Here is a 26,003-nt window from a genome sequence, read left to right as displayed (position 1 = left end):
ACGTGATCATCCAACGCCAACACAAAACTCCAAGCCCACGACATGACGACTCAATGATTCTGAACTTTCCTGTACGACGGAGGCTTCATTGTCCTCCTAATCAACTTGCCAGCGTATGGTGGTATCAGGGAAATAGCGCCGATGGCTAGTACGCGCCAAACAAATCCCCTACAATGACGTTAGTAAGTTGTAGCTGAAGATGGAACAGAGGCAACTCACCAAGTTATCAAGAACTCGAGGTCAAAGTATCCGCCCAAGAACGGTATGGAACCAATATACAAAAGGAAAGTGCCAATTATGCTGATGATCATGATGGGATGCCAGGTGGTGATTTCGATGGCCACCATGAGAAGTTCGTTGAGGACAAGGACAGTATAACTGACAGCAACCATTTTGGGGCCATCAACTTCTGTGAGAATCTGTGACAAGCCCTGAATCATCCCGCCTTGGTAGATAGACACCAAAACCCAGACAAAGAAGGTTCTGTATGAGAGCGAGCGTCCAGTTGTGAGCTCCTTGTAAAGCTCGGGGTAAAGGTTGGCAAGGTTTTCGTCAACATCTTTGTCGAGCACAAGTGATAGGACAGGGGCTGCAGTGTAAACAGTGGCATAGCCGACAAGGAGCCAGTCCTACAGATGTTAGCCGCGCGAATAAAATAACACAACGAAATAGAACTTACCTTGTACAAACCCTCAGGTTCAAACTTGATGGCGATACTGTACATAGTTTGGCATACTGCAATGATCAGACCACGGTGGATAACAAATTGCGCAAGTTTAGCGCTTCGCTTGTAACTGTTACGACCATGCCAGACCAAGAGCTTGACCAGGTGACAAAACTGCTCGATCGAAAAGTCGGCTGCCAAACTGGCCTGTCGACCTTCCTTGCCAACAATGCCAACACCAACATCAGCAGCTTGAATCATGGAAACATCGTTGCCACCATCACCGATACAGCACACACGTTTCTTTGTGTACTCGCGGATGAGCTTAGCAACCTCGGCCTTTTGGTTTGGCGAACAACGGCAGGCAACAACAGTAGGTAGCTGAACAGCGATAGAGATGAATTCGAGACGAAAGTGAGTGAGAAAGAGGGCCAGGCTTTCGCCATCCACGAGCAGACAAGCATCCGTCTTGCTTCGGAGAAAGTCAAGATGTTCTTGAGCATTATCCTTCTTCGTGAGCTTCGAAACCGTATAGATGTATTGACCACGCGCCACAAGCTTGGAGCTAACCGCCACACATCTAGCAGTCTCTACCTTGTCACCAGTCAACATCCAGATCTTGATACCAGCATTGCGAAGAAGCTCCAGGGAGGGTTTGACATCTTTCTGGAGCTTGTCTTCGACACCGGTGACGCCGATGAGTTCAAGCTCGTTTTCAAGATAATGAGATACCACACGTTGCATGCCAGCATCGCGTCCGCTGATAGAAAGCGATGCTGTTTGGTATCGAGAAGAGAATTCCTGATACTGGCTATATGAGAGTTTCTTGCGACCAACAACAAGCGTACGCAATCCTTCACGTGCCATGTTGGCAGTCTCTTCATCAAGCCAATCGTTTGATGCAACGATAGAGCTCATGACCGTGTCAGCACCTTTCTGGAAGAACCAGATCTCACCACTTGACAGGCTAGGGTTTTTAATACTGACATCCTCGTGGAAGTGGACGATGATACCCATACGTTTTCCTTCAGAAGTGAAAGGGAAGACATCAAGAATCCGCACGCGAACCACTGGCCTTTTGTTGTTTGCGTATTCCAATATCATGCTCTTGCGATCACGGTACACAAGTCTCAGACCAACGGACTCTGTCCATTTGACGATAGCGATCTCGTCAGGCGAAGATGCTTGATATCCAGTAACCTCTTTACCATCCTCGATATCAACAGTAGGCGTGACATTGTGACAAAGAGCAAGAGCGAGCACGACATCACGAACACGAGTGCCAATCTCACGTCTTGTGCGTGTCGTGCCAGTATTTGTAGAGCTGGAATACGTAGATGAAGGGGTGATGAGCATGTTCTGGGAGGCATGATCTGTCGATGGTGGGACATAAAAGCCTTGCTTGACATATGCCGATACTTCATCCATTGCTTCGTTTGCGTAAGACACCGTTCCAACATGTATTTTCTTCATCTCCATCTCGTTCTGGGTCAATGTGCCAGTCTTATCACTGAGTAGATATTCAATGCGGCCAAGATCTTCAGGGATGGTACTTGTTCGAACGACTGCTCCAGGCATGCCGGGGTCGCGTTGAATGAACCAAGAATAAGCGCTTTTGCCCATGTCAAGGTTGACACGAAGACTGATGGGAACAATAGTAGAGAATAGAACCAAGAATCTCATGATCTTGACATACCAAACATTGTCCTTGGTATTACCGAAACCCTCAAGCGCGACAAGAATAATTGAGAGAGCCAATGTCAATGCACACAGTATCTTGGTCAACGAATTGATCTCATATTCCAGCAGGCCAGTCTTGGAACGAGAAGGGGCTGTAGAAAGGGCGGAACGTGTCTGAGGACCAGTGTACATGATGACAGCCAGGGTCGTGGCTTGGGAGGCGATGACAGTGTTAGCCCATGCCGTGTTGTCAATCGACAGAGCAGCCGTATGAGATCCATCAGACTCCCCTATCGTTGCATTATGTGCTAGAGCATCCTTCCGTGACTCGACCAGCTCAATCGTACCCAGAAACTCGTTGACCTTTCTGTCTGGCTTTCCACCAGTAACACGAAGACGGACGAACTCTTCAGTCGGTAGGTTTTGTGTGAGTGGTGAAGCAAGTCGGAGCTTCCAGTCCGTCTCACCATCCAGCTGGTCGGTTCTGATAAAGGTCTCGCCTCCTGGTCCACTTTCCGCCTCTTGCTCTGGGGCTACTTCTGCAGGCTGTTTCCCTTTTCCTTGCGGTTCCTCGCTATCGAATGCTAACAACGTCTCTTCTTCCGCAGGTTCCTCGGGAATGGGTGCAGGCGCGGGTGCTTCTGAAGATAAGCATTTCAATATGACAACATCAGCGGGTACACGTTGGCCCTTTGTAAGTTTGAGGACGTCGCCGACCTTTAAGTCCTTAGACTTGCGACTGACCTCAACCGCTCGTGAAGATGGGGGTGGCGCCTCAACATTCTCCTCTTCCAGGATATCAGAGAGGTTCTCTCGTGCGCCTTTGGATTTCTTTCTTGAATGCTTCTGCAACACCTCTGACTTGAGCAGTTTTCTCTGGCGAATTGGGGTCTGCGTTAAATCGGCATCCTGGAAGACAATGACTTTGTATTCCTCCGAGTTAGCTTCAGTATCTCTTCGCCGCCGAGCAATATCGTCAAACGCCTCCTTTCCCATGGTGATACAAAGCACAAATGCCAGCGGAGCGATGTATGTGAGTAGATAACCGATTCTCAAGGCAGGTATCGCCTGCGATAGTGCCACGAGTAGGAAGTACATATTAAAGAAGAAGGAGAATTCGTTGTAGAGAGTGATTGGGAGGAATGTCAAGGCGGTGTACTTGGCGTTCGAGATAATATTGTTCGGAAAGCGTACGGGCTGAGTTGAGCCCACGGCAACATGGCGGGATGAAGAGGGGTCATCATCTTCTCGGTCCTCCGTGTCGTTCAGGTCTGGTTTCTTGGAATTTGACATGAAACTAGGAAGTCGTATCCGTGAGGAGACTCTATCCGAGTTGATAGACCTGCGGCCTTGTGAAGGCTGGCCTCCCAGTAATGGCTGGTCATCTTCATTGTAGCCACTTCCTTCTGACCATTGGGGCGTGGTGCTGTTACGGTCGCCCAGCAATGCCTGCGAGTGCTCGTCGTTTCCATCTCTGTCCCGGCCAAGATCCCCATATCCCCGATTCCGCTTTCCAGCACGCCGCAGTCCACCCATACGCAGGTTTCTAAGGGCTATCCGCGAAGTCTCGGGCTCGGTGGAAGGATGCTCTTTATTAGCCCTTGGGGATGGTGTGGTTGATATTGGGTCGAGCTCCTGGATATCGAGATCGAGATCGGAGTCGGAGTCGGAGTCATTCGCAGGCGAATCGGGTGGGTCGGAAGGTCGATACTGTTGTGAGGGCGGCATCCCTGGCTACGCTCCTGCTGATAGGGAGGTACAGAATAGATGTTGTGTGAAAGTGGTGAAGTTATGGGAGATGGAAAGCTAGCAGTGCTCCTCAGACATGCTGTGGCGGTAATGCAACAGAGCTATAATTTTCTTTTGGTTCGTATTTGTCGTCTTTTAAGACCCTACTCCTTTGTTCTTGTTGTTGGATATGAGAATGTGATTATGTCTCTCTATTATTCGCCTATGTGTCGTTGGCGGTCGTCAATCTTTGGTATGGAGTATCTTATCTGTGTCGCATTTATTTCAGGGTCAAAGTCGCAAAGGGATCCATGGGTCGGTCGTCTCGCCGGCAAACTCGTACGGTTGATGGGTGTCGTAAGTAGTGGAATAGAATCCAAATGATTGTTTCTTTTTGTACAGCAGGTATTTGTTCGTTGAGAAAAGGTGACTCGTTGCTTGGCTCTAAGGGGACAGATCATTTCAAGACCGAGCAGCGCATTACCATTGTCGCAGCCTGAGTGCGCTATAGTTAAGCGTCATTTGGGAGGCGCAACCTTCCAAAGTGTCCCACTACCAGTTAGAGGTTCAGGTAGGTACCTCTTCAAGTACGGCAGATGCCTATTGGATGAGGTACCTGCAAGTAGCATAGTGGGGCGTGGCGGTAGCTAACACAGATGCCCGTTCCTGACCGATTACGTGGAAGCTGCCGCTAGCTATCCTGGCAGCCTGGACAACATCTAAAAGTCGTAAAATATAATAGTAATACGGCAGTTTGGATTAAGCCGACAGTTTGTTGAGCTGTAATGCATTTGATTTTTATTGTCTTTTTACCCAATATCAGAAATAAATGGTGACCCTTATCATCTTGTGACAAATGGTGACATCCAAGGGTGAAACAATACAGCATAAGAACTACATGTCTTAGGATTCTCAGAGCATCACAACTCATTGTTCTGCCACAGTTTAAATACAAAGAAATATCAAAAGTACTTAGCACATGGAAAAAAACAATAACTATCAAATACTATTAAACATTAAGTTCCAATATTATAAAGATTCCGATATTTACATACCTACCTGCAGAAAGATAACAGTCACTACAGGGTAACCACGGAGGAAATTTGCACGTGATCGTCATAGCGCGAACGCGCCTGGTATTGAGAGCTGCTCGTTGGCTCAGCTTCAGTCGCAAATATTTAGAAGCTTTCGCGACACCAACCATCACCATTATACTCAACGACCCCGCAAGAAAAACCATCCTTCTATAAACTGAACCACCGCGCCGATAAAACCGATATAATACTACACATCAGTCGATCGATTCGGCACCCGTCGGCACCATGGTCCAAATCAGCGAGGTCAAGGGCAACAAGCGAGACAACCGTACGGCTGCCCATACTCACATCAAGGGCTTGGGCTTGAAAGCAGATGGATATGCAGAGAAGCAGGCGGCCGGTTTTGTTGGCCAAGCAGGCGCGCGCGAGGTAAGGATCGCAACATGCGAATTTCACCAATCAATGCTTACGTATCTGTATTTAGTCCTGTGGCGTCGTTGTGGACTTGATTCGAGCCCAGAAGATGGCTGGCCGAGGTGTTCTGCTCGCAGGAGGTCCTGGAACCGGAAAGACAGCTTTGGCGCTCGCCATCAGTCAAGAGCTGGGCACCAAGATCCCATTCTGCCCTATCGTCGGCAGCGAAATCTACTCGACCGAAGTGAAAAAGACCGAGATGTTGATGGAGAACTTCCGAAGAGCCATTGGCCTCAAAGTCCGAGAGACGAAGGAGGTGTATGAAGGAGAGGTCACAGAACTCACACCCGAGGAGGCTGAAAACCCTCTAGGCGGTTACGGCAAGACCATCAGCACGTTGCTGATCGGACTCAAGAGCGCAAAGGGACAAAAGAAGCTTCGCCTCGATCCTAGTATCTACGAGGCGATCCAGAAGGAGAGAGTCACAGTCGGCGATGTTATCTATATCGAAGCGAACACCGGCGCCTGCAAACGAGTTGGACGATCTGACGCTTACGCTACGGAATTCGATCTCGAGGCGGAAGAGTATGTGCCCATTCCCAAGGGTGAGGTGCACAAGAAGAAGGAAATCGTGCAGGATGTTACTCTGCACGACTTGGATGTGGCCAATTCTCGCCCCCAAGGTGGCCAAGATATTATGAGCATGATGGGCCAGTTGATGAAGCCTAAGATGACGGAGATTACGGACAAGCTGCGTGGCGAGATCAACAAAGTGGTCAGCAAGTACATCGACCAGGGTGTCGCTGAGCTTGTCCCTGGTGTTTTGTTCATTGATGAGGTAAAACTTCCACCTCTCTTGTCTTACCCGAAAATGTATAGCTGACCGATATGCTTGATAGGCGCACATGCTTGATGTGGAGTGCTTCACTTACCTGAACAGAGCTCTCGAATCGCCCATCGCCCCCATTGTGGTTTTGGCTTCCAACCGGGGAATGTGCACCATCAGAGGCACCGACGACATTGTTGCAGCCCACGGAATCCCATCTGACTTTCTCGCACGAATGCTCATCATCCCCACAACGCCTTATGAAGCAGAGGAAATTAAGCGTATTGTACGGATACGATCGACAACCGAGGGTGTCTCAGTGTCAGATGCTGCCATTGACAAGATCTCTGAACACGGTGTCCGTATCAGCCTGCGGTATTGTCTGCAGCTCCTAACCCCTGCGAGGTAAGTTCAAGTCATTATGGCGAAAGGGGAGACCCTGGGTTGCGTTGATTTGAGACATGATGACTGACTGAAGAAACAGCATTCTTGCCAAGGCAAACGGCCGCTCGCAAATCGATGTGCAGGATGTTGCTGAGTGCGAGGACCTGTTCCTTGATGCGAATCGAAGCGCCGCCCTTCTTAGTAGCGAAGCCGGACGAGAATACCTCGCGTAAAATGGAAACGGCTAAAAAGTCGGAGGAAGCTGAATTTTCGGTCTGAAAGGCGCTGGGTGCGTGGGAAGACGTGTCATAATTACTATTTTTAAAGAGGGCTACGGTAGATGGGAAAATACCTGACCTCTAGCTATTGTGTACTTGATAGGGAACCATGGAATACTACTACAGAGGTTTGGCGTCGGGCTGGCTCACATTGACTGCATCGTTTACGAGAATGCCATTTGCAAACCCCTGCCTCGTTTTAGCTCCCTTTGAGCAAGTCTCCCTTGCATTACCCGCCTATTATGCTATGCTATGCTATGCTATGCTAACTAATCCTAGATTCAGACTCAGACTCAGATCAAACAACAAAGTGACCCCTCCCACAAGCCCTTTGATCTTTCACGACAGGCCAAGGAAGATGTCGGATGGGACTGGAGGACACACCCGCAGCAATCCCGCGTCACCAATCCCATCTCATTTCAGCTGCCGTCTCTAAGCCTTGAATTGTTGGTCCAGATTCTGTATTGGGTTAGCTACAAGGGTTACATATCAGTTTGCCCATCACGTGCACCGCATATCATTTCGGCGACGGCATTGTCTTTGTTTCAGTCTCCTAAGCATTCCAGACCCAGACCAAGACCAGACACAGTCCACATTCCGGTATTGCATAGCATATCACATCACAGGACAGGATAGCAGGCATATTATAGCATTGTTAAAAAGAGGCTGGGGTTAGACAAGGGGCAAGGAAGAGAGTGAGTGAGTGCCCGGGCCTGCGTAGACGGTATTCGCTCACATCATAATGACAGGACGTGCTTCACAAATGAAGACAAAAAGATTAACCAGGGAGAAAAGGGAGGAAAGGTGATATATCATGGCAAAGCCCGTGGGTAATGATTCCCTTTGTGCGTTTCTTGTCTGCTGTCCCGTTTCGTTGGGTCCTATCACATTGGCACTCACACATTCACTTTCTTTCACTCACTAAGAGACCCTGTCTCTTTCTTCGTCCTACTCTACCAGGTACCGCAATCGACTGTGGGATATACCTTGTTCCCTGCTACCGTGTATGATTCCTAGTGGATGAGTGGCTGCGGAAAGAGTTGCCGACAGATCAAACGCAGGACAAGCTTCAAACCAAACAGCAGAATACCGGAACATGCATGGGTGTTTTGCGCTATCCACTCGCTCATCAGAACATTTAATTTATTCCGATTTCGGCAGAGGGAACACCGTGGGGAAGAGCTTGGATCAAACGAAGAGAGAAAGGAAAAAAACAGCATTTTCCGCAAGAGCAGGGCTGTGAAGTGATAAGAAAAGAAAAGAAAAGAAAAGAAGAGGAGACGAGACGAGACAGATCAAAGAGAGCAAACGATAATGAAAGCGCGCCTAATTTTCCAAGTTTAGGCCGTGAAAGGAATCCAGAGAAGGCACCGGTGCAGTTTCATTGTTCTCTGGAGGCTACTGAATGGGCTGCCGTCAACACACAAAGAGCTTGGCACACTGCACAGACTACGCTCCCAACACGACGAGAACTGACTGTTTACCCATATTCTTTGAGCTAAAAGAGGGAAAAAAGAAGACGAAATTATCTTCTTGAACAAGGAGCATCATCGTGTCAACGGGGGCTTTTGCCTCATTACTTCATATAATCTGCCCTCTGCTTGGGGCTATCCGTTCGTTATATCAACTCTCGTTTCATCTCATCTCATTTTATATCAGCTTTCTGCTTGTTCGACATCACTAGACGCCACCAGGTGCACAAGGCCAGCATATCCCCAATCGACAGGTACCTTGACTTGCTTTCTTCCCGTTAGTTTGTCATATACAGACAGCCCCCAATGAAAGCAAAAATGACACAGGTCATCTCTTTGGTTACGCCGTCCCAGGCTATGACCCCGGCCCACTCCTCCCCCATGGGTTCTGATGACTACGGCAGACCCCGGTTTCGTGCCTTGCCTGATACTCCGGACTCACCTAGTCCTCGCACTTCTGGTCTGAGTAGAAAACGTGCTGCTTCCATCAACACTGTTGATGCAAGTTACGGTCGACTTGAGAGGCTCCAGTTGAGCACGCCTACCAGCATGGCCAGTAGTGAAGGGACAAGAGATATTTGTCTCTGCGCTCCAGTACCAAAGATTCCTAGACCTCGAAATGGTGAGTTGCATCTTTCTTTGTTGAGTTCATACCATCATCGCGATGTTGATTGTATGAAGTTTGTGGATAGTGTCAGCACCACTTTCATACAAACTCCTGTCTGTTCATGTTTTATGTTTACTAACACGACATGTGTAGCATTCATACTATATCGTCAGCATCATCAAGCTCAGGTTGTTGCCAGGAACCCTAATCTATCTAACCCTGACATCTCAAAGATCATCGGGGAGCAGTGGAAAGACGAGCCTCAAGAAGTCAAAGACAACTGGAAGAGTCTGGCAGACGAAGAAAAGCAACGCCATCAAAGACAGTACCCTGACTATCGTTACCAACCTAGACGTGGAAACAAGGCTCAGGGGCTCAGATCTGGCTCTCTGTCAGGAGACGACTCTGGCCGGTGCCCTAGATGTAACCTGCGTTGCATTGTGACTCCCCAAACACCTTCTACCCCGTTTCCAACATTTTCAACACCAGAAGACAAAGCTATCCCGTATCCATACACACCAGGACTACGAGGTGACGAAGCAGAGGCGGCTCGCCGTGGAAGTTATGGTAACTTGCCTGTTATGAGACAGCGTCTTCCACTGCAGCGACCTGCGTACCGAGATATGGACGACTATGAGCCCGAGACTCCAGAGATGAAGAGGCGCCGTTTCAACTCAACTGGTGGCTACCACGCTGTATCTTCACCTGGAGCACGAGCAATGTCGATGGGCGCGGCTCACCCACGGCCATATCCCGTTACTCCCCTCCCTGAGCCGCACTTTCCTCGATCAAAGTCTGGTCCAATGCCTCCCCCTCCGCGACCTGCAGCTGGAGGATCATGGTCTGACCAAGAATACCGCGGTCGAAACCCCTACGATGAGTCTCTGCGGCTCCCTCCTCTGCAGACTGCTGGACCAATGTCGCCCACCACAGCACCAGAAGTTGACATTCGCCAGTTGCAAACCCCAGTTACTGGGCTTGGGATCTCTCATCCTCGGGATCCCCAAGCTAGAAGCGTCGAGGCTATGGTTATGTCTATCCCATTCACTCGCAAGCTGGTGGTCCTTTCCAAGATCAACCACACCGCGATTGGCGCTATCGAACCTGACAGCAAGGGGGCCGAGAAGCGAGGTGCTGTGATTGCGATTGAGGGTCCAAAGCCGCGACTGTTGAAGCAGGTTGCGTCCCTGGTTGAGAGAACCCTCTTACTATCTAACGAGGTGTCACTCAAGACATGGGGCAAGGAGCTGGATGACGAGTCAAGCACTGGGCGACGGGGTTCTCGAAGCGAAGAAGAATCACTGGAGCCCGAAACCCAATTGGCATCATGTTTCGAAACCATGATTCATTGGCACAGAAAGTCACGAGAGATGGTAAAGCACATTACCGGCCGCACCGGGTCGCCGACCAGTTCCAAGGGAGAGAAGGAGAGGGAGTCCGAGTCCCCAGTTTCTCGGCGTGGCTCTATGGACGAGGACAATGCCTCCAAGGGGAGCCGAGACGATGGCGCAAAGACAAAGACACCTGTGGCACTGATCAAGGAAGGGTTCAGCCTCACTCTTTCGGACGAATTTGCCTGTACAGTGCCCATATCTGACTCGTACGCACCTGTCGACCATTGGCAATGGATGGCTACTCTTTGGCGTGGCACTATAGGTCCTGACCTTGTGGTGTACGTGAAGCCTAGTCTGGAGGAGGAGATTGTTCAACTTGGATCAGTCGAAATAAAGGATGGGCTTATGACTGCCAGAATCGCTGTGGGCAAGGACATAGATGAGGCCACTGAGAGACGCTTAGCCTTTGAAGTGGTCGAGTGGGTAAGAGGCGGCAGCTTCCGTGAGAGTCGCGACAAGACATAATGATTGTAGCGCGATAGTTTGGTGTTTTGGAGTTGGCATGAATAGGCTGGATGGATCACTTATTGTTCAAGTCGTATTAGTAACATCACAAAACATATTCTTAGATTGTCAAGGTACAAGGGGGAACCAACAATTTGCTTTATTTTAATACCACATTCCTCAATATCGGAATTAGGTATTCAGGGAGGGGACTGGAGTTGGCGGTGTCAATAAAGTCATAGTGTTTGATCAAACGGTTCCTAACGGTGATTGTTTATTAGAAACTAAGTTTGGGGTGATTCGAGCTAACATAAAAATGTAGCAACCAACAGAACTTGAGAATAAAGAAATCGTGAAGCTTTGTCCTACATCTGACGTCTTACAAGTGATGATGGTTGAAGTTATTGGCCCCCCCCCTGTAAGCCAGTGGATTGAGAGTTTCGCTACCCCTGCATACACGGTACGTACCTGAATGGATCGCTAACCGCCGGGAATGATTGCCGCCAAAGCAATTTATCCGAAGGTAAACGCGCCCCCGACTTGAGGGACCTGACGCTACGTTAACAGCTAGAGGTCCCCTCTAATCAATACGCGACTCAGGAGACTTCCATACCGTACATAACAGACCCGCAACAACAACGGCAAGGTCAACGACACCGCGACAAGAACTTTATAATAGCGGCGCCGGCACGATGCCCCACGATTTCGACAATATATCATAATGCCAGATTTCAAGCCTGGGCAGACTGTCCAGCTCAACGATGGCCGTAAAGCCATTGTCCGCTTCGCTGGAGCTACACACTTTCAGGTCGGCGAGTGGATAGGCGTCGAATTGGAGGAGAAGACGGGTAAAAACGATGGCAGCGTCCAGGGAGAGCGTTACTTCGATTGCCCCATGGGCTATGGCATGTTTGTCAAGCCTGTGATGGCCACTATTATAGCGCAAGCCCCAACACCGAAACCACCAGCTCGAAAGCCCTCAAGGCCGAGTAGCTACAACCCAGCTTCGGGAAGGGCGTCAAGCGCGGCGGGAGATGCAGGCTTGGGTAGGAGAAAGAGCCTGAATGCTCCCAGTCCGAGTCCGGTCCCTAGAGCGGCCCGGCCGACGAGTCTCACAAGGGTAGGTTCTGCTGTATACTTACTCAGTTGAAAGCTAACGCTCGACAAGTCCCCCACAAAGTCCCCTACGAAGCAACTGAGTGGCACCTCGAGTACTACAATCTCTCGGACAGGAACACCCTCGGGCGCGCGTGCCCCATCGGTAGGAGCGAAGCCGCGCGCTTCAGTTGGAGGAGGTCGTACATCTATGGGCCCTCCACCACCTATCGCTCGAACAACAAGACAACCATCCACATCTTCAACGATCTCAAGACCTGGAGCAGCGCCGACAAGGACCACTAGCAGTCGCATGTCATTGACGGCACCGTCACGTCCAGGGTCCGCTGCTAGACGAACATCTATCGATTCTCAAGCACGAAGGGGTTCCTCAGATAGAGAAGATGTTATTTCGCCTCCCCCCAAAGACAATGGAGATATTCTTTCACCACAACCCAGAAGCCCAGTTCAAGCAAGAACAAAGGCCCTCGAGAAACTTACAGCAGGACCGGCATCACGACAATCTACACCGCCCACATCCCGGAAGCCCTCGGCGACTAGCACGACTGGTGCACCACGTCCTGCCGCAAGCACGGCGGCAAGTCGAGAAATTGAGGACCTCAAGGCTAAGTTAAAGGTTTTGGAACGCAAGCGGGCTGAGGATCGGGACAAGTTAAAGCAACTCGAAACAGTGCAAAATGAGAGGGACAAATTCGAAAGCGTCATACAAAAACTGCAACAAAAGTATCAACCTCAGCAGCAAGAGAATGCCGAGTTGAAGAAGCTGTTGAGAGAAGCGGAAATGCGACTAGAGTCCATCGAAGAGTTTCAGCAAGAGCATGAGAGCATATTAGAACTAGCCACTCTCGATCGCGAGATGGCAGAGGAAACGGCAGAGGTTCTGAGAGCTGAATTAGACGCTCTCAAGGAAAAGGCGGAAGAGATGGAACTAGAAGTCGAAGTGCTGAAGGAAGAGAACGAAGAATACAGCAAAGGAATGACCCCCGAGGACCGAGCGAGTACTGGCTGGTTGCAAATGGAACGAACAAATGAACGATTACGAGAAGCATTGTTACGACTGCGCGATCTTACTCAAGCCTCCGAAGAGGAATTGAGAGACCAAATCTCGGGATTGGAGGATGATCTGAAGGAGTTCAGCACCATGAAGGAGGAATTTTCCGTCTGTCGAGAAAAGCTTGAACAGTCGGAGACTGCGGTCGAAGACCTACGCCAACAACTTGACACCGCACTTGGTGCTGAAGATATGATTGAAGATCTGACAGAGCGAAACATGAGCATGTCTGAGCAGATCGAAGAGCTAAAGGCTGTCATTGACGATCTTGAGAGCCTGAAGGAAATCAATGATGAGCTGGAGATTAACCATGTGCAGAATGAGAAAGAGATGCAGGAAGAAATGGATTTCAAGGATAGTGTCATTGCTGAGCAGGCTCGACGAGCGGGCCAGCAAGAAGAAGCACTAGAGGATATGGAGTACACTCTTTCACGATTCCGGGAGTTGGTCACGAGTCTACAGAGCGACTTGGATGATATGAGAGCCTCCCAGGCTGTCACCGAGGGCGAGTCAGAGAAGCTCAACGACCGATCTCGCGCCATGATGGATCTCAACATGAAGCTGCAGATCTCAGCATCCAAGGCACAAGTCAAGACAATTGATCTTGAGCTCCGACGATTGGAAGCACAGGAAGCCGAGCAGCACTTGGAGATCCTGAAGCTCTTCCTCCCAGACACCTACAAGGAGGATCAAGATTCTGTCCTTTCCCTGCTTCGGTTCCGTCGTGTAGCCTTCAAGGCGAACCTACTCAACAGCTTCATCCGAGAGCGACTCAACGGACAGCCCCATCCTGGACATGAGGACGATGTGTTTGCTGGTTGCGATGCTTCAGACAAGCTTGTCTGGGTGTCCAATATGTGTGATCGCTTTGTCAACGACATGACACATTGCACCATCGAACAATTCTCCAAGTACCAGAACGCTTTGCACGAACTTGAACCTGTTGAGCGCGCTCTCAACGTTTGGATCGATGGTTTGCGTCGGGATGACCTGAAGGAGAAGACATGCGCTGATGAACTTCACCGCACTATCGCCCTTCTTTCTCATCTCGGAGAGGTACACATCTCAAACAGCTTGGCCAACTATGCCGATGATATCCACATGAAGGCCAACGTCATGCAGAGCCATCTTGACTCTGCGGCCGTTGCCTTCAACACCCTTCGAGGTCTTGTCCAACGCGTGGTTCCCACAGAGGGTGACGATGAGGAGCTTGCGCAGCACTTTTCCAAGAAGTCTGAGGCTGTAATTACAAACACTCGAGGTGCCAAGGTTATCGCTGCCAAGGCTGTACGAGCTCTCCAGGACTTAAGAACTCGATCTCTGTCCTTGTTACCTGATACTAATGAGGCCTTTGACGAATGCTGTGAGGCGACCAAGGAGCTTGCTAATCTGGCACGACAAATTGGTCTTGGCCTCCACAACCTGTTCCATGCTGACGAAGGCCGAACTGAGCCCTTCACGTATACGGAGGTCCAGTCTACCGTTCACAAGACTGTTCTCTCAGTGTGCACCTCAAGCGAGTCGGATATCTTCTCTACATACCTATCCAAGCTGCGGGATGTCACCACCCAAATCTCAGATCTGGCATCACTCGCCACCGACCTTGACCAGGTTCAAGAATTCGATGTTGCTACTGCTCCCTGGCGATTGCGGTCTCAAGAACTCAAGGCTCTCAAGACCATTCCCGTTGATGCCGAAGAGGAGCTTCGCCGTCTCAAGGAGGAACACAGCGAGGCTCGTCGCACGATCGCCCAGCGTGACGAGCATCTCAGCACTGCTGTTCTCAAGATTGAGACCCTCGAGTCTAGAATGCGTGACGCTCAGGCCAACATTGACCGCATTGCCAAGCTACAGGAAGAGCTTGAGGCTTCCGGTCAAGAAATTGGAGGTCTCAAGGAGGACATCGAGAAGCAAGACCGTGAACTCAAGAACCTTGAATCAGAGCGCGACAAATGGAAGAAGATTGCCAGCGATAGTCGTGCTTATGCTGATGGTGCCGATGCTGCTGGTGCTAAGGCTGGTCAAGAACGCGCGGTTGCCACAGCACGCGAAATGGACGCCCTCAAGAAGGACATCGAGAGTCTCCAATCAGCAGTCCGATACTTGCGTGAAGATAACCGCCGCGCTCGCACATCAGAGCAGCACAAGTACGAGTGGCTGGCTGAACCACTCAAGAAGCCTACTTCTGTCACCGAGCAGCGCCGAAACATGATTGCCACTGAGGGCAAGGATGTACTTGGTGAGCTTGTCAAGATGGCATCCTCAGCATCGATGTACGACTTCTCCACCCTGCCCAAAGACAAGCTTTCTTGGAAGCCTGCTCGATCAACACCACAGTACCATGCTGCCAAGCAGATGGAAGACTATGCCGCTTGGGGAGCCTGGCAAGAGTCGGTTCTCAAGAAGGCCCAGGTCCTTCAGGGCCAGACGGCCAACGTCGAGAAGAGAAAGAGGGCACCCGCAGCAGCTCGTCTGCGTATCAAGCTGCCTGGTGCTAATGGAAAGATTGTCCCTGGATCGGGACGCGAGGTTCAAATCGTGGGATCTTCTGAGTGGGAGGCTCTGCAGGGCCGTTTGGCTGTATGATTGGTCATAGAATTACTACATACCCCTTTTGTTGGTGAATTTATTGGTTTCAATAGTTTTTGATGGATGTTGTACGTATCAGAGCGAACGAATAGCAAATCCACATAGTAGCAAGTTTTGTCAAATCATGTCCCAGGAAAGGGGATTTTTTTTTTTCAATTGAATTCTTGAATCATTTCATTGTTTTGTTCATATGTGATCATGCTAGATCCCTGGGTATATCTCTAACGTCCCAGACCGTAGCATCTCCACCCTTCTACATGCCGTAAATGTCGCTCTCTTATGCCTTTCCTTTACCCTTCTTATCTTTCTTCTTCTTGCCGCCACCGCTGCTTTCTTCACCACCGCCACCACCTGCTTGCGCACCCATAAGAGCTGACATGGGATCTCCGCCACCTTGCATCTCCTTCATCATATCCTTGAACAAGTTCTCCGAAACACCACCGCCTGTCATGGCAGCGCTAAGGTACGGCACGAGCTCACCCATCTTCCATCCTCGCGGCACAGCGGGCTTGGGGTAAGGCTTCCCGGGCTCGGGCTGCAGTTGACCACCAATGCGAACACGCAGACCGGGACTGTCTTCAGTCGTGGGGTTGTCGCGCAGATGCTCGGCAACGAGGCGGTACAGATGGTGCTTGTTCTTAACGGGGTGGCCAGACGACTTCTTCAGACCAACCTTGACACGGCCGGGGTTGGACCAGTCTTTGGGATGCACCTTTTCGGGCTCAAACAGTGTTGGCAGTCGTAGTCGTGAGCAGGCATTTGCGATCTCTCGCGCAAGAGGGTCCTTGACAGCCAATTCAGCGCTCACACGACGACCCTCGGCGCGAGACCGCGAAGCGTCAAAGTAGACGGGATAAAGGCACTGAAAATCGGCGTAGGCAGAGCGATCGGCCGAAGCAGGCATGGTGTTTCCGACGGGAGCATCGGCGGGGACGATGGCGGGTTCCCGGTGAAGAGGAGCTGAGGCAGCGGAAGCTGTTTTGGGAGCGGTTTCGGGTTCGACGCGGCGCATGATATCGGAGTCGGCGAAGTCATCGATGTCGGCCTCGGCTGGGTCAGAGTCGAAGTCGCTATCCGAGACCTCTTCTATTCTTGGGTGGGACATTTTTGCGGTTTTGATGAGTTGAAGGAGGAGGGGTAAGAAATGGGAGGAAGATTCGATCGAGGCCCTGTGGTGCACACAGTGATGGCTTCGTATGCGATGACAATCGATACCCCTTTATAAAACAATTATTGAGGTCAATGGACTCGAGTTGGTGAAGGTCGAGGCGAAGTAGAGAGAGGTATGGGGTACAAGTGGGACGTGGAAGGTGGCACTTTGATGAAGTCGAGAATGGATTGTAGGGATGAGCCTCAATGTGGGGTAACTCGCAGACAAATAAAGTGGTCTGCAGTTAGACATATCGATTTGACTGACTTTTATATAGGTAGTAAAAGAGACAATCAAAACGGCAAAGATTTATTGTATATTTTATAAATGCTGCAGCCTGACATTTTAAAAATTGATGGTAGGCATCGTATTAAATCGTTAGGACCAGGTTACTCTATCCTTTCAGAAGCATCATGCTTCTTACAACCATATCAGCCCAGCAACCGTTTGAACAGACACCTCACTATCTCGATTACTTATATCAGTAGTTTTTACATCTATAAATTAGAAGACTTCATTCAGTATTGTTTGGGAGCAAAGCCAGATGTGGTGAATCATATTCGTTTCCAGCGAGTGTATTCGACATTCGTCTACTATTAACAAAATATAGGCCAACAAAAGGGGGAAGAAAAAGGACGACCAGAGAACAAAAAGAAAAAATAAAATAAGAAAAAACACAACGAAGTCTATACGTTCCACCCGCTAAATCCCAGTGAAGCAAGATTCCCGTGATTATCACCCCTAGCAGCTAATATCGTTGTGAGGATGCCGCTTCTCCCAATACTTTTACCCAGTAAGCCTCCTTCCCTCCGGAGTCAGAGTCTTTGAAAACCGCACCTCTTACGCCGAGCCATGCAGTATAGGAGGAATCCATATAATGCCCACCCTAAGTATACCCTAGTGATTGCCCCTCTGTTAAGGACAAGTTGAAAAGACCGTACAGACAACTATAAATAAGATGTCTCTGAGTCAAATATATCGGTAGTTGATAAGGTCTGGAGTAGAACCCGTCAACAAAAATCGAGGTCATGGCACTCGAACCATTTCCCGAATTCATACAGAACTTAATTGAAGCATGAGCTCGTCCAACTTAAGCCTTCTTAGGTTTGGGGCGAGGAAGACCCTGTTCCCGACGAGTCTTCAGATCAATCTCGGCCAGACCTTGGCTGGCGTTGTAAAGCTGAACGCAGTTGATGAATTGCTTCATGAACATAAAAGGGAAGCTGATACCAGCAATGATCCAGGGCACTGTAGAGTCCATCTTGTTGGCACGAGCAAGCTCAAGAGCTGCAGGACTGAAGGGATCGGGGAAGATCTGAGCGAGGATCGAGGTGTTGACTTGGGCACCAGCTTGAAGCTCGGCACCGACAATCTCGATAGGCTTAATGAGGTATGGCGAGACGAGAGGGGACGAGAAGCAGAGAAGGTATAGCGCAATGAAGAAGAGCTCGTTGAGAGCGCAAAGGGCGAAGAGAACACCCTGGTGATGGTTAACATATGGCAATTGGGTGTAACAGTATTGGTGATACATACCTTGTTGGTGTAGTAGAGGCGAAGCAGCCAGTTCTTGCTCTCATCAATGCTCTTGTGGCTGGCATTACTGCCCGAAACTACAAGAGTAGCATACATGTGCATGTAGTGGCTGGCAAGGTCCAGAGCAATCAAACCCTGGAAAACAATAGCCCATCGAGGGAAAGCTGAGGAAAGGAAGACGATAAGACAAGCGGTGGTACAGCGATCGGTAACCATGTCGAGGACAGCGCCGAAGCGGGTTGATTGCTCGTAGATACGCGCGGCGTAGCCATCAAGAGCATCGAGAAGACATGACACACTGTAAAGGAAAGAACAGGTGCGAGGGTGGAGGGGCATGTAGTATAGAGACGCGATGGCGAGAACGATGCGCGCATATCCTAGGCAATGTTTGTTAGCAATTCTGACACGATCCTTGGAGTGGTTGAGCTTATCATACCAATAATGTTGGGGTAGAAGAGGAAGATGTTCTCGCGAGGGGCATCGTCCGAAACATCCGCGCGATGGGCAATACCGTTGCCGTTGGACTTAACTTCTGCCTCGGAATCAGAAGAAGAGGCATTCGAGGCCTTTGCAGCCTGTCGACGAGTTCGTGGGCTCATTGTGAAGGTGAGGGTTGTTTGTGTTAATTAAGTTTTTGATTCAATCAAGTTCGCGATACCAAAGTGGTGTGGCTTATCATGTATGTATCGTATTGTCTGGGTCTGGGTCTGGGTCTGGATCGAGATAACAGCAGATTCTGCGAAAGGGGCAGGGATCAGTGGCGCTGTTGAAGCTGCAGTCAAGTCAGGTAGTCGGGATCGAAAAAAGCGAAGACAAAGAAGAGGGATTCTCAAATAAAGAACCGTTGATGTTGAAAAGGAGTGGATATGAAGGAGGAGGAGGGAGGTAAAAAAACAGAGAAACCCGTAAATAGGGAGCTTCACGTTGTGGGTAAAGCAAAGTGTTAAGTTAATTACATTGAGTGTGATGACGGCAGAAGGCAGGTAAGCTTAGGTAGGCGCAAGTCAGGTTTGGAGGCTCCCTTTCCCATTTCTTTGGATGAGATGCTCACGCCAAGTGAATTACAGGGGGTTTCTCGGTAGGTTCGGACACGCTACACGGCCCGTTGAGAGCTTGGCTACGTGTTAATTGATGGCCTAGATGTGCCATTTGCCCGCTTTGACAAGGCCGAGAGCTGCTCAAATTGACACCAGTCCCCTGAAATGATATCCGCTCATGGTAAATTGTCAGCATCCATATCCTGGGAAATGGAAAGAGGGATGTACCCCACTTTCAAGACCGGTTTCCTTGCAAATCTACCAGAGAACAACTCCCAAGACGTATGATTTACCTCTGGTAATTCCAAGATTCAAGACTATTGCAATGTCGGGTATGTGCCAGAGACGTAAGTTAGCCTCGGCTTGGTAAATTGGCAGCACATGCTCTGGTGACGCGTATCATGACTTCTATTACCAATGAACAAGATCTCTAGTGTACGAAGCTAGCCCTGACACCTTGGGAGGTAATGTCCCAGAACAGATTGCAGGGCAAATCATCTGGTAAAGGATGTGTAAGCGGCTCAGTAACTATGATGGACACTACGGAAAGGTTAAGGTTATCATGACAGCTCAGGGTCATGGTATGGCACATCACAGCACGGACTAGGTACCTACAGTGTAGCATAATAGGTAGGTACTTACTACAGAAGCTAGTCTATCTAGATAACGGCAAAAATAATGTCGAGGAATGCTGGAGTTGTTTAATCCCGTACGAGAACTGCATAACCCTGTATCAAGCTGAGGCAAGTTTGAGGAAGGGTTTCATCAAAGAATACGTATCATTGCATATGGATGGGCCATGATGTGGCAGCAGGGATAGATTAGTACTATGTAGTTGGAAAATTATTTTGTCTGAGATGACTTGGCCCATTTAAAGCGAAATCACAGCCGTTGTTTCAACATCAGCTTCTGACTGTTCATGGTGCACCAATGTCGGAGAATTGTCAAAACAGAGATGCGTATTGAAACTGGAATAATGATAGTCCTTAAGATACTGACTTCATCCATCACAACGATAGTTACAATTCTAGCTGGACTCTGACCTCGCTTATGTCTTATCCTTACCACCGCTAGATATGTGCCTACAAATCAGCCATTGTAACTTGGCTTCTTTTCTGGGCAAATCGTGTACGCGGTATTCCACGATAACACGTCATAATAGACCTAGGTGAACCCTATAAGAAGTAACTCCATGGTCCTATGATTCAGTGAGGATACCATATCTAGACTTGGCTTCCGTTGTCCAGGATTGGTTGTTAATAATGACCTGCCAAGCAACATGGCCAATCTATCAAGCTAAGCAAACTCAATGTACACTGTATATTGCCTGATTGTGGCGGCGGCCTAGATTTAGCCTGCGAGAGTTTAAGTTTCAAAATAGTCAAGATAGTCACCGGCAATTGATGTGAATCCGATATGTCACTAGAGTGCCGGCCGAAGTTAGGTGGTTGGACGAGAGTGTTTATGATATCAGATAGGTGACTTGTGACGAGTATCATCAAAGTCTGAAGCTTCGGTTGGAGCTAGTAGTGGTGTCGTTTCATAGCATAAACGGGCAACCCAGATAAATACAGTCTATTCAATCCGCAGAAATCGGAAAGCTGTGCGATGTAACTAGTCAATAAAGTTGTCCGAGTATGATGTTGTACGGGAGTGCCGGAGAGTGGAGAGGGTCCTGCGGCATAGCCGAGACGCCAAACGAGTTAGTACTAGGTAGATGAGACCCTTGCGTTTGCTTTTTGGGTTTCTGCTTTAGGTCAAAGGGCTTCGAGCGCCTGTGTGGAAGTGTGATGTAGCTAGCAGCAGCAAGGGTTCACTTACACACTGCAGTTCGTTTGTGGTTGTCTCAGGCATGACGGAAGTCCGAGAATCCGTTTAGTGAAGGCCAGTGATTTTGGACAAGTAATAGGCAATAGGCATTCTTGGCTGCCTGTGGACAAATCTGCCAGAGTGTTCTTAGTACTCTGTACCTGAAGGAATGTTTGGAACTTAGGAGCTTGGTCTAACAGGGTCCCCGGTACAGCGGACTAAAGCTACAAGCAAGAGAATGACTGTTTACAGAACCCCAGACCCTGGCGACGATCCGGGACGGTCAAAAGTAAGAACCCGAGCTTGATCTTGAGCTTGATGTAGATGCTAGTGAATCTGAGGAGGGTAGAGGTGGTAGTCACCCGTTTGATATCACTAGGAGATCTTAACAAAAGCCATAAATGGCGCCTTAGTTTTATATAACTATATTGTTCACCAATACCTTAGTGGTAGTGGTAGTCGGAGGAAACGGTGGTGCCTTGCATGGGTAGTCAAGTATAGCCACGGCACTATCATTCCATTGCCGATTGATCCGTTGCAGGATGAAAACCTTCCAACATAATGCATACTATACACAGTACATGTTTGGAGATTATACCCACTGGCCTGAGAAATAAGTGTCATTGTCACTGGTTAGACAATGTGCTACCTGCCTGTCTGCCAGTCGGATGCTTACCAGACAGACAGTCAATCAGTTCAGAATTTGAGATACATGTAATTTACGCGACAGGTACCGAACCCAAAAATACGCTCTCTTGTGGTATACCGTTTACATTGTCTCCAACTCCGCCGTCTTGCCGTTGCAACATTTTGATCACGAGCCGACTTTATGCAGCGGAGTTCGAGATGGCCAGCCTGCTGTGTATGTAGATTCATGCATGTAGGCTCGACGGATCTATATGCTGCAATTATGTCAGTTGCCATACTGGATTGCTTGCCTCGTTAGCTCAGCTCGCCTTTCCTCCGGGCTGTAACGTCCGCTCGATGTCCGCGGACACGGTTGTTTGCGGCAATAGTTTGAATGCCGTGTAACAAAGCTAGATGATTACTTGGAATCTTTTACCAACACAGCGTTGTAGTAGACCCAAAGTTCCCTGAGCTCGGCAGCTAGTTGAGTCCGCCTTTGTGGATATGGGAGTGAATGGGTCCGTTGTAAGCAGAACGCTGACATTCATCTGCGCTTATTGATGGTGAAAGAGGTTACTCAGAAAGCTAGTGAGGTGCTTTAGTCTGCGTAGTGCCGTGCCATATCCGTGTTGGCATTAAAAGTGTCCTGCCTCTGGGCTGGAGTTGAACAGATCATTTAAGCCTATGCTAGCAATGATCCTCGATTTTTGGTCTGATCCCTGATCGTCGGGTTTATTAAGTGCAGCTAAAAGCCAAGACCTCGGCACTGTCCAAGTCTCGATAGAAGTCGATATATTGGAACAAGCAATATGTATTCAGAAAATCGTCCGATTTTGTTGACCCAAGCTTTCAGTCTAAGCAGCTTGTCACTGTCACTTGTCTCGTCTCGTCTCGAATCGGCTCCTCAGCTCTGTCTTTTTAGTGCCCCCCACGACACCCACGTCACTGTCACTACTGGTGGTAAAATGGATCTATGGGGCTTAGACATTGCGAAAATAGACTGGAGGCCTTAGGGTTAAGGGGAAACAAATTGAATTTCTGTCGACCTTGGGCCAATCAATGCTTCCTAGAGAGAGACAGTCTGCGCTGTTTGTGTGCCGGTCTTTCAATGTTGGCTTGGCTGAGACGAGTATTAGAAGGTGAATATGCTTACAACGTGAATCGATACACAAGGGTGGTGTCAAGTAAACATATCGGATCAATTCCGACGAGTTTTTTAATAAAGCACATATTTACTCGTCAAGTCAATTGACCGGGTTAGTGGACTGTTTGCTATTAATGCCCTGTACTGCATCTAATAGCACACACAGTAGCCGTACAATTGTGGCTCAAGTCATCCGCTCTCTAAGATCGTCGTCTATTTCATTCATCCTCCGATCACCGGCCAAAGTAGAACAAGTCAGCACCAAGCTTTCGTCTCTTTCCTCCTCAGTATGTTTTCATAAATCGTCCATGTTAGTTCCTTATTTATGTAGCGTGTTTGTTATTTATAGGTACCTGTAACGTGTTGTCTACCACGGTTAAAACAACAAACGATACTCCAACGAGACCTTGTGTTTTTCCCGGGCTCTTCTCTTGCCCTGGATTTAAGCCTCGAGCCTTAAATACCTTAGCTTCTTTCTACCTAGTACGGCAGTAGTCTTTTCGCTTGCAAAGGAAGCTAAACTATTTGTTATACACACCTCAGCAGCCACTAAACATAAAGGTCCCTGTTGTCGAAATACTAACATCTTGCCCTGTCCCAATCAATCAATCTCAGGGCCCCTGCCTGCAGTAGGTAGCCTTGTCCTGTCGGTTGTCGCCTCACAGAGACAAGTCGGCCGGGCTGTGGATCGTCACTTTTCACTTTTTTGCCTGGACCTGGACCTGGACCTTCCCTGACCCAAACGCTTACCGGTACTTGACCTTCTTCACCTCCTCCTCCGCCTCTTTTTTATTTATTTATTTATTCATTCACCTCTCTTATACCCTTCCCCTCTCTCAGAGTGTCTATTGTTCGTTCTCTACACCATCAGTCACACACTCCTCCATCGCCCTCCTTTACACCGGAAGATAAAACCCGTCAAGACCCATTCGGGCTAAGCTAATAGGATCTTCACCCCTCGTTCCTACTCGAGGCTCTTGGCTCCGTTTTTTCAATTTTCCCCCAGCTTCCCCTCCATCAAACCGCCACTTGCGCCAGTTCATTTATTGAGAAGCTCTGTGCGGATTGATCGAGAACGAGATTCGAGATAGCGGATTTCTTACGGCTCCGAGGTCTATATATCATCTGCCGTATCATCACCATCGTGCAGCCATCTTTGGTATCGGTCATATTGGTCTGATTTGATCTTCAAACTTCTGCACCATGTCGTCGCATCCGTCCCTCAAGGCGACCTTCGCCAGTCGTGCTGAGACAGCTTCTCATCCTCTCAGCCGACATCTTTACAAGCTTATGGACCTCAAGGCCTCGAACCTTTGTCTCAGCGCCGATGTCGCAACCGCCCGCGAGCTCCTCTACTTCGCCGACAAGATCGGCCCCTCTATCGTCGTCCTCAAGACTCATTATGACATGGTGGCTGGCTGGGATTTCGACCCCCGAACAGGAACTGGTGCCAAGCTCGCATCGCTAGCCCGCAAGCACGGTTTCCTCATCTTTGAAGATCGCAAGTTTGGTGACATTGGCAACACGGTCGAGCTGCAGTACACCAGTGGTGCTGCCCGTATTATTGAGTGGGCACATATTGTCAATGTGAACATGGTCCCTGGAAAGGCTTCTGTTACGTCTTTGGCTCATGCCGCCAACCGATGGCTGGAGCGATACCACTATGAGGTCAAGACATCTATCAGCATCGGAACCCCTACAGCCAGTCAACTCGATGAGGACAGTGAGCGCTCAGATGGTGAGAACCAAAAGAGCGCACCCGAAACTGGCCGCGACAACGGACGCAAAGGTAGCATCGTCTCTACCACTACCGTCACCCAGCAGTACGAGTCGGCCGATTCACCACGCCTCGTCAAGACGATCCCCGAGGGCGACGAGACAGTATTTGCCGGCATCGACGAGGCACCTATCGAGAGAGGTCTGCTCATCCTGGCACAAATGTCAAGCGAAGGCAACTTCATGAACAAGGAATATACACAAGCTTGTGTAGAGGCCGCGCGGGAACACAAGAGCTTTGTTATGGGTTTCATTTCTCAGGAGTGTCTCAACACACAACCTGACGATGATTTCATTCACATGACCCCTGGCTGCCAATTGCCTCCTGAGGGCGCGGATGAGAACGAGGCTATCAAGGGAGATGGCAAGGGTCAGCAATACAACACACCGCAGAAGATCGTTGGCATTGCAGGTGCTGATATTGCCATTGTCGGACGTGGAATTATCAAGGCGAGCGACCCAGAGGAGGAGGCTGAGCGATACCGATCCGCAGCATGGAAGGCATACACAGAACGCGTTCGTTGAGGGAGGATTCTGTGCAAAAGTCGGGTTGGCCTTGTCGTTTTTCTTCTCTTTTTTTTTTCTTTTTTGGCGCGGTAGACATGCTGGACTGGAGTTATTGAGACATCTAGCGGGGGTCTGACATGAATGCAGCACCTTTATCATGACTGCATGGGAGCAGCCATGGAAGTAACTCACCCACAAGAACAATAAGAATCTGATCCCTGAATTTGGGACATCATAAGCACTAGGCTTCCGTCCAACTGCATAAGCCTGGTTTCCACCTCGTCGCCCACGTCAATGATACCCGAGCATCATGATTTAAAGATTTTCAGTTTTAAAATAAGACACGGCATATAGCATTTGAGCTCTGGAGCTCTTCAACAACAACACCTGTATCAATTACGTTTCAACGTGCTTGGCTAATCCAGCTTATGCATGGGCCCTTTCTTCAATGGCGCTGATCCTTTCAAGAGGTACAGGCATGAAGGCGTGGCAGGGCTGAACGCCAGATTGGGTAGTCCAGACTGGCGATATGCAACCCCACCATAGGAAGTGATCATATTACTTGGAAGCTCGGACTTAAGGGAACTGAAAGCTGACCTTCTCCAAGACCTTGATCGATATTACATACGTTCTCATGCTCAACATCAAATCTCAATTTTGTTTTATAGTCTGGTACTCAATCTGTACTCTACTGATATCCTGCGCGGGCTCTTGATTATCTCCATACTATTTCCGG

The 26,003-nt window shown here is 49.2% G+C and overlaps 7 protein-coding genes across 7 annotated transcripts; 4 read left to right on the top strand and 3 right to left on the bottom strand.

Annotated features, from left to right (window-relative positions):
* Positions 1-50: 50 nt before the first annotated feature.
* Positions 51-4,072, bottom strand: FPOAC1_008547 (uncharacterized protein; the record flags this gene model as incomplete). Its single annotated transcript, XM_044852988.1, has 3 exons — positions 51-168; positions 220-629; positions 680-4,072. The coding sequence occupies 3 exons, from the start codon at positions 4,070-4,072 to the stop codon at positions 51-53; spliced, it is 3,921 nt and encodes a 1,306-aa protein (XP_044705658.1).
* Positions 4,073-5,394: 1,322 nt separating this feature from the next.
* On the top strand, positions 5,395-6,966 carry RVB1 (RuvB ATP-dependent DNA helicase pontin; the record flags this gene model as incomplete). The annotated part of the gene is made up of 4 exons (XM_044852987.1): positions 5,395-5,538; positions 5,594-6,361; positions 6,423-6,754; positions 6,834-6,966. 4 exons carry the CDS (start codon positions 5,395-5,397, stop codon positions 6,964-6,966), a joined length of 1,377 nt encoding a protein of 458 aa, XP_044705657.1.
* A 1,835-nt stretch (positions 6,967-8,801) lies between these two features.
* Positions 8,802-10,949, top strand: FPOAC1_008545 (uncharacterized protein; the record flags this gene model as incomplete). Its single annotated transcript, XM_044852986.1, has 2 exons — positions 8,802-9,105; positions 9,244-10,949. The coding sequence occupies 2 exons, from the start codon at positions 8,802-8,804 to the stop codon at positions 10,947-10,949; spliced, it is 2,010 nt and encodes a 669-aa protein (XP_044705656.1).
* Positions 10,950-11,649: 700 nt separating this feature from the next.
* FPOAC1_008544 (uncharacterized protein) lies at positions 11,650-15,681 on the top strand (the record flags this gene model as incomplete). Its single annotated transcript, XM_044852985.1, has 2 exons — positions 11,650-12,048; positions 12,097-15,681. 2 exons carry the CDS (start codon positions 11,650-11,652, stop codon positions 15,679-15,681), a joined length of 3,984 nt encoding a protein of 1,327 aa, XP_044705655.1.
* Positions 15,682-15,961: 280 nt separating this feature from the next.
* On the bottom strand, positions 15,962-16,789 carry FPOAC1_008543 (uncharacterized protein; the record flags this gene model as incomplete). The annotated part of the gene is made up of 1 exon (XM_044852984.1): positions 15,962-16,789. One exon carries the CDS (start codon positions 16,787-16,789, stop codon positions 15,962-15,964), a length of 828 nt encoding a protein of 275 aa, XP_044705654.1.
* A 1,135-nt stretch (positions 16,790-17,924) lies between these two features.
* Positions 17,925-18,966, bottom strand: FPOAC1_008542 (uncharacterized protein; the record flags this gene model as incomplete). Its single annotated transcript, XM_044852983.1, has 3 exons — positions 17,925-18,314; positions 18,368-18,744; positions 18,804-18,966. 3 exons carry the CDS (start codon positions 18,964-18,966, stop codon positions 17,925-17,927), a joined length of 930 nt encoding a protein of 309 aa, XP_044705653.1.
* Positions 18,967-24,187: 5,221 nt separating this feature from the next.
* Positions 24,188-25,285, top strand: PYR4 (Dihydroorotate dehydrogenase (fumarate); the record flags this gene model as incomplete). The annotated part of the gene is made up of 1 exon (XM_044852982.1): positions 24,188-25,285. The coding sequence occupies one exon, from the start codon at positions 24,188-24,190 to the stop codon at positions 25,283-25,285; it is 1,098 nt and encodes a 365-aa protein (XP_044705652.1).
* Positions 25,286-26,003: the final 718 nt, after the last annotated feature.

Source organism: Fusarium poae, chromosome 3, assembly GCF_019609905.1.
Source record: "Fusarium poae strain DAOMC 252244 chromosome 3, whole genome shotgun sequence".
In the NCBI taxonomy this organism is placed as follows: domain Eukaryota; kingdom Fungi; phylum Ascomycota; class Sordariomycetes; order Hypocreales; family Nectriaceae; genus Fusarium; species Fusarium poae.
Note: the sequence above shows the minus strand (reverse complement) of the source record. Positions and strands in the feature narration are given on the sequence as shown.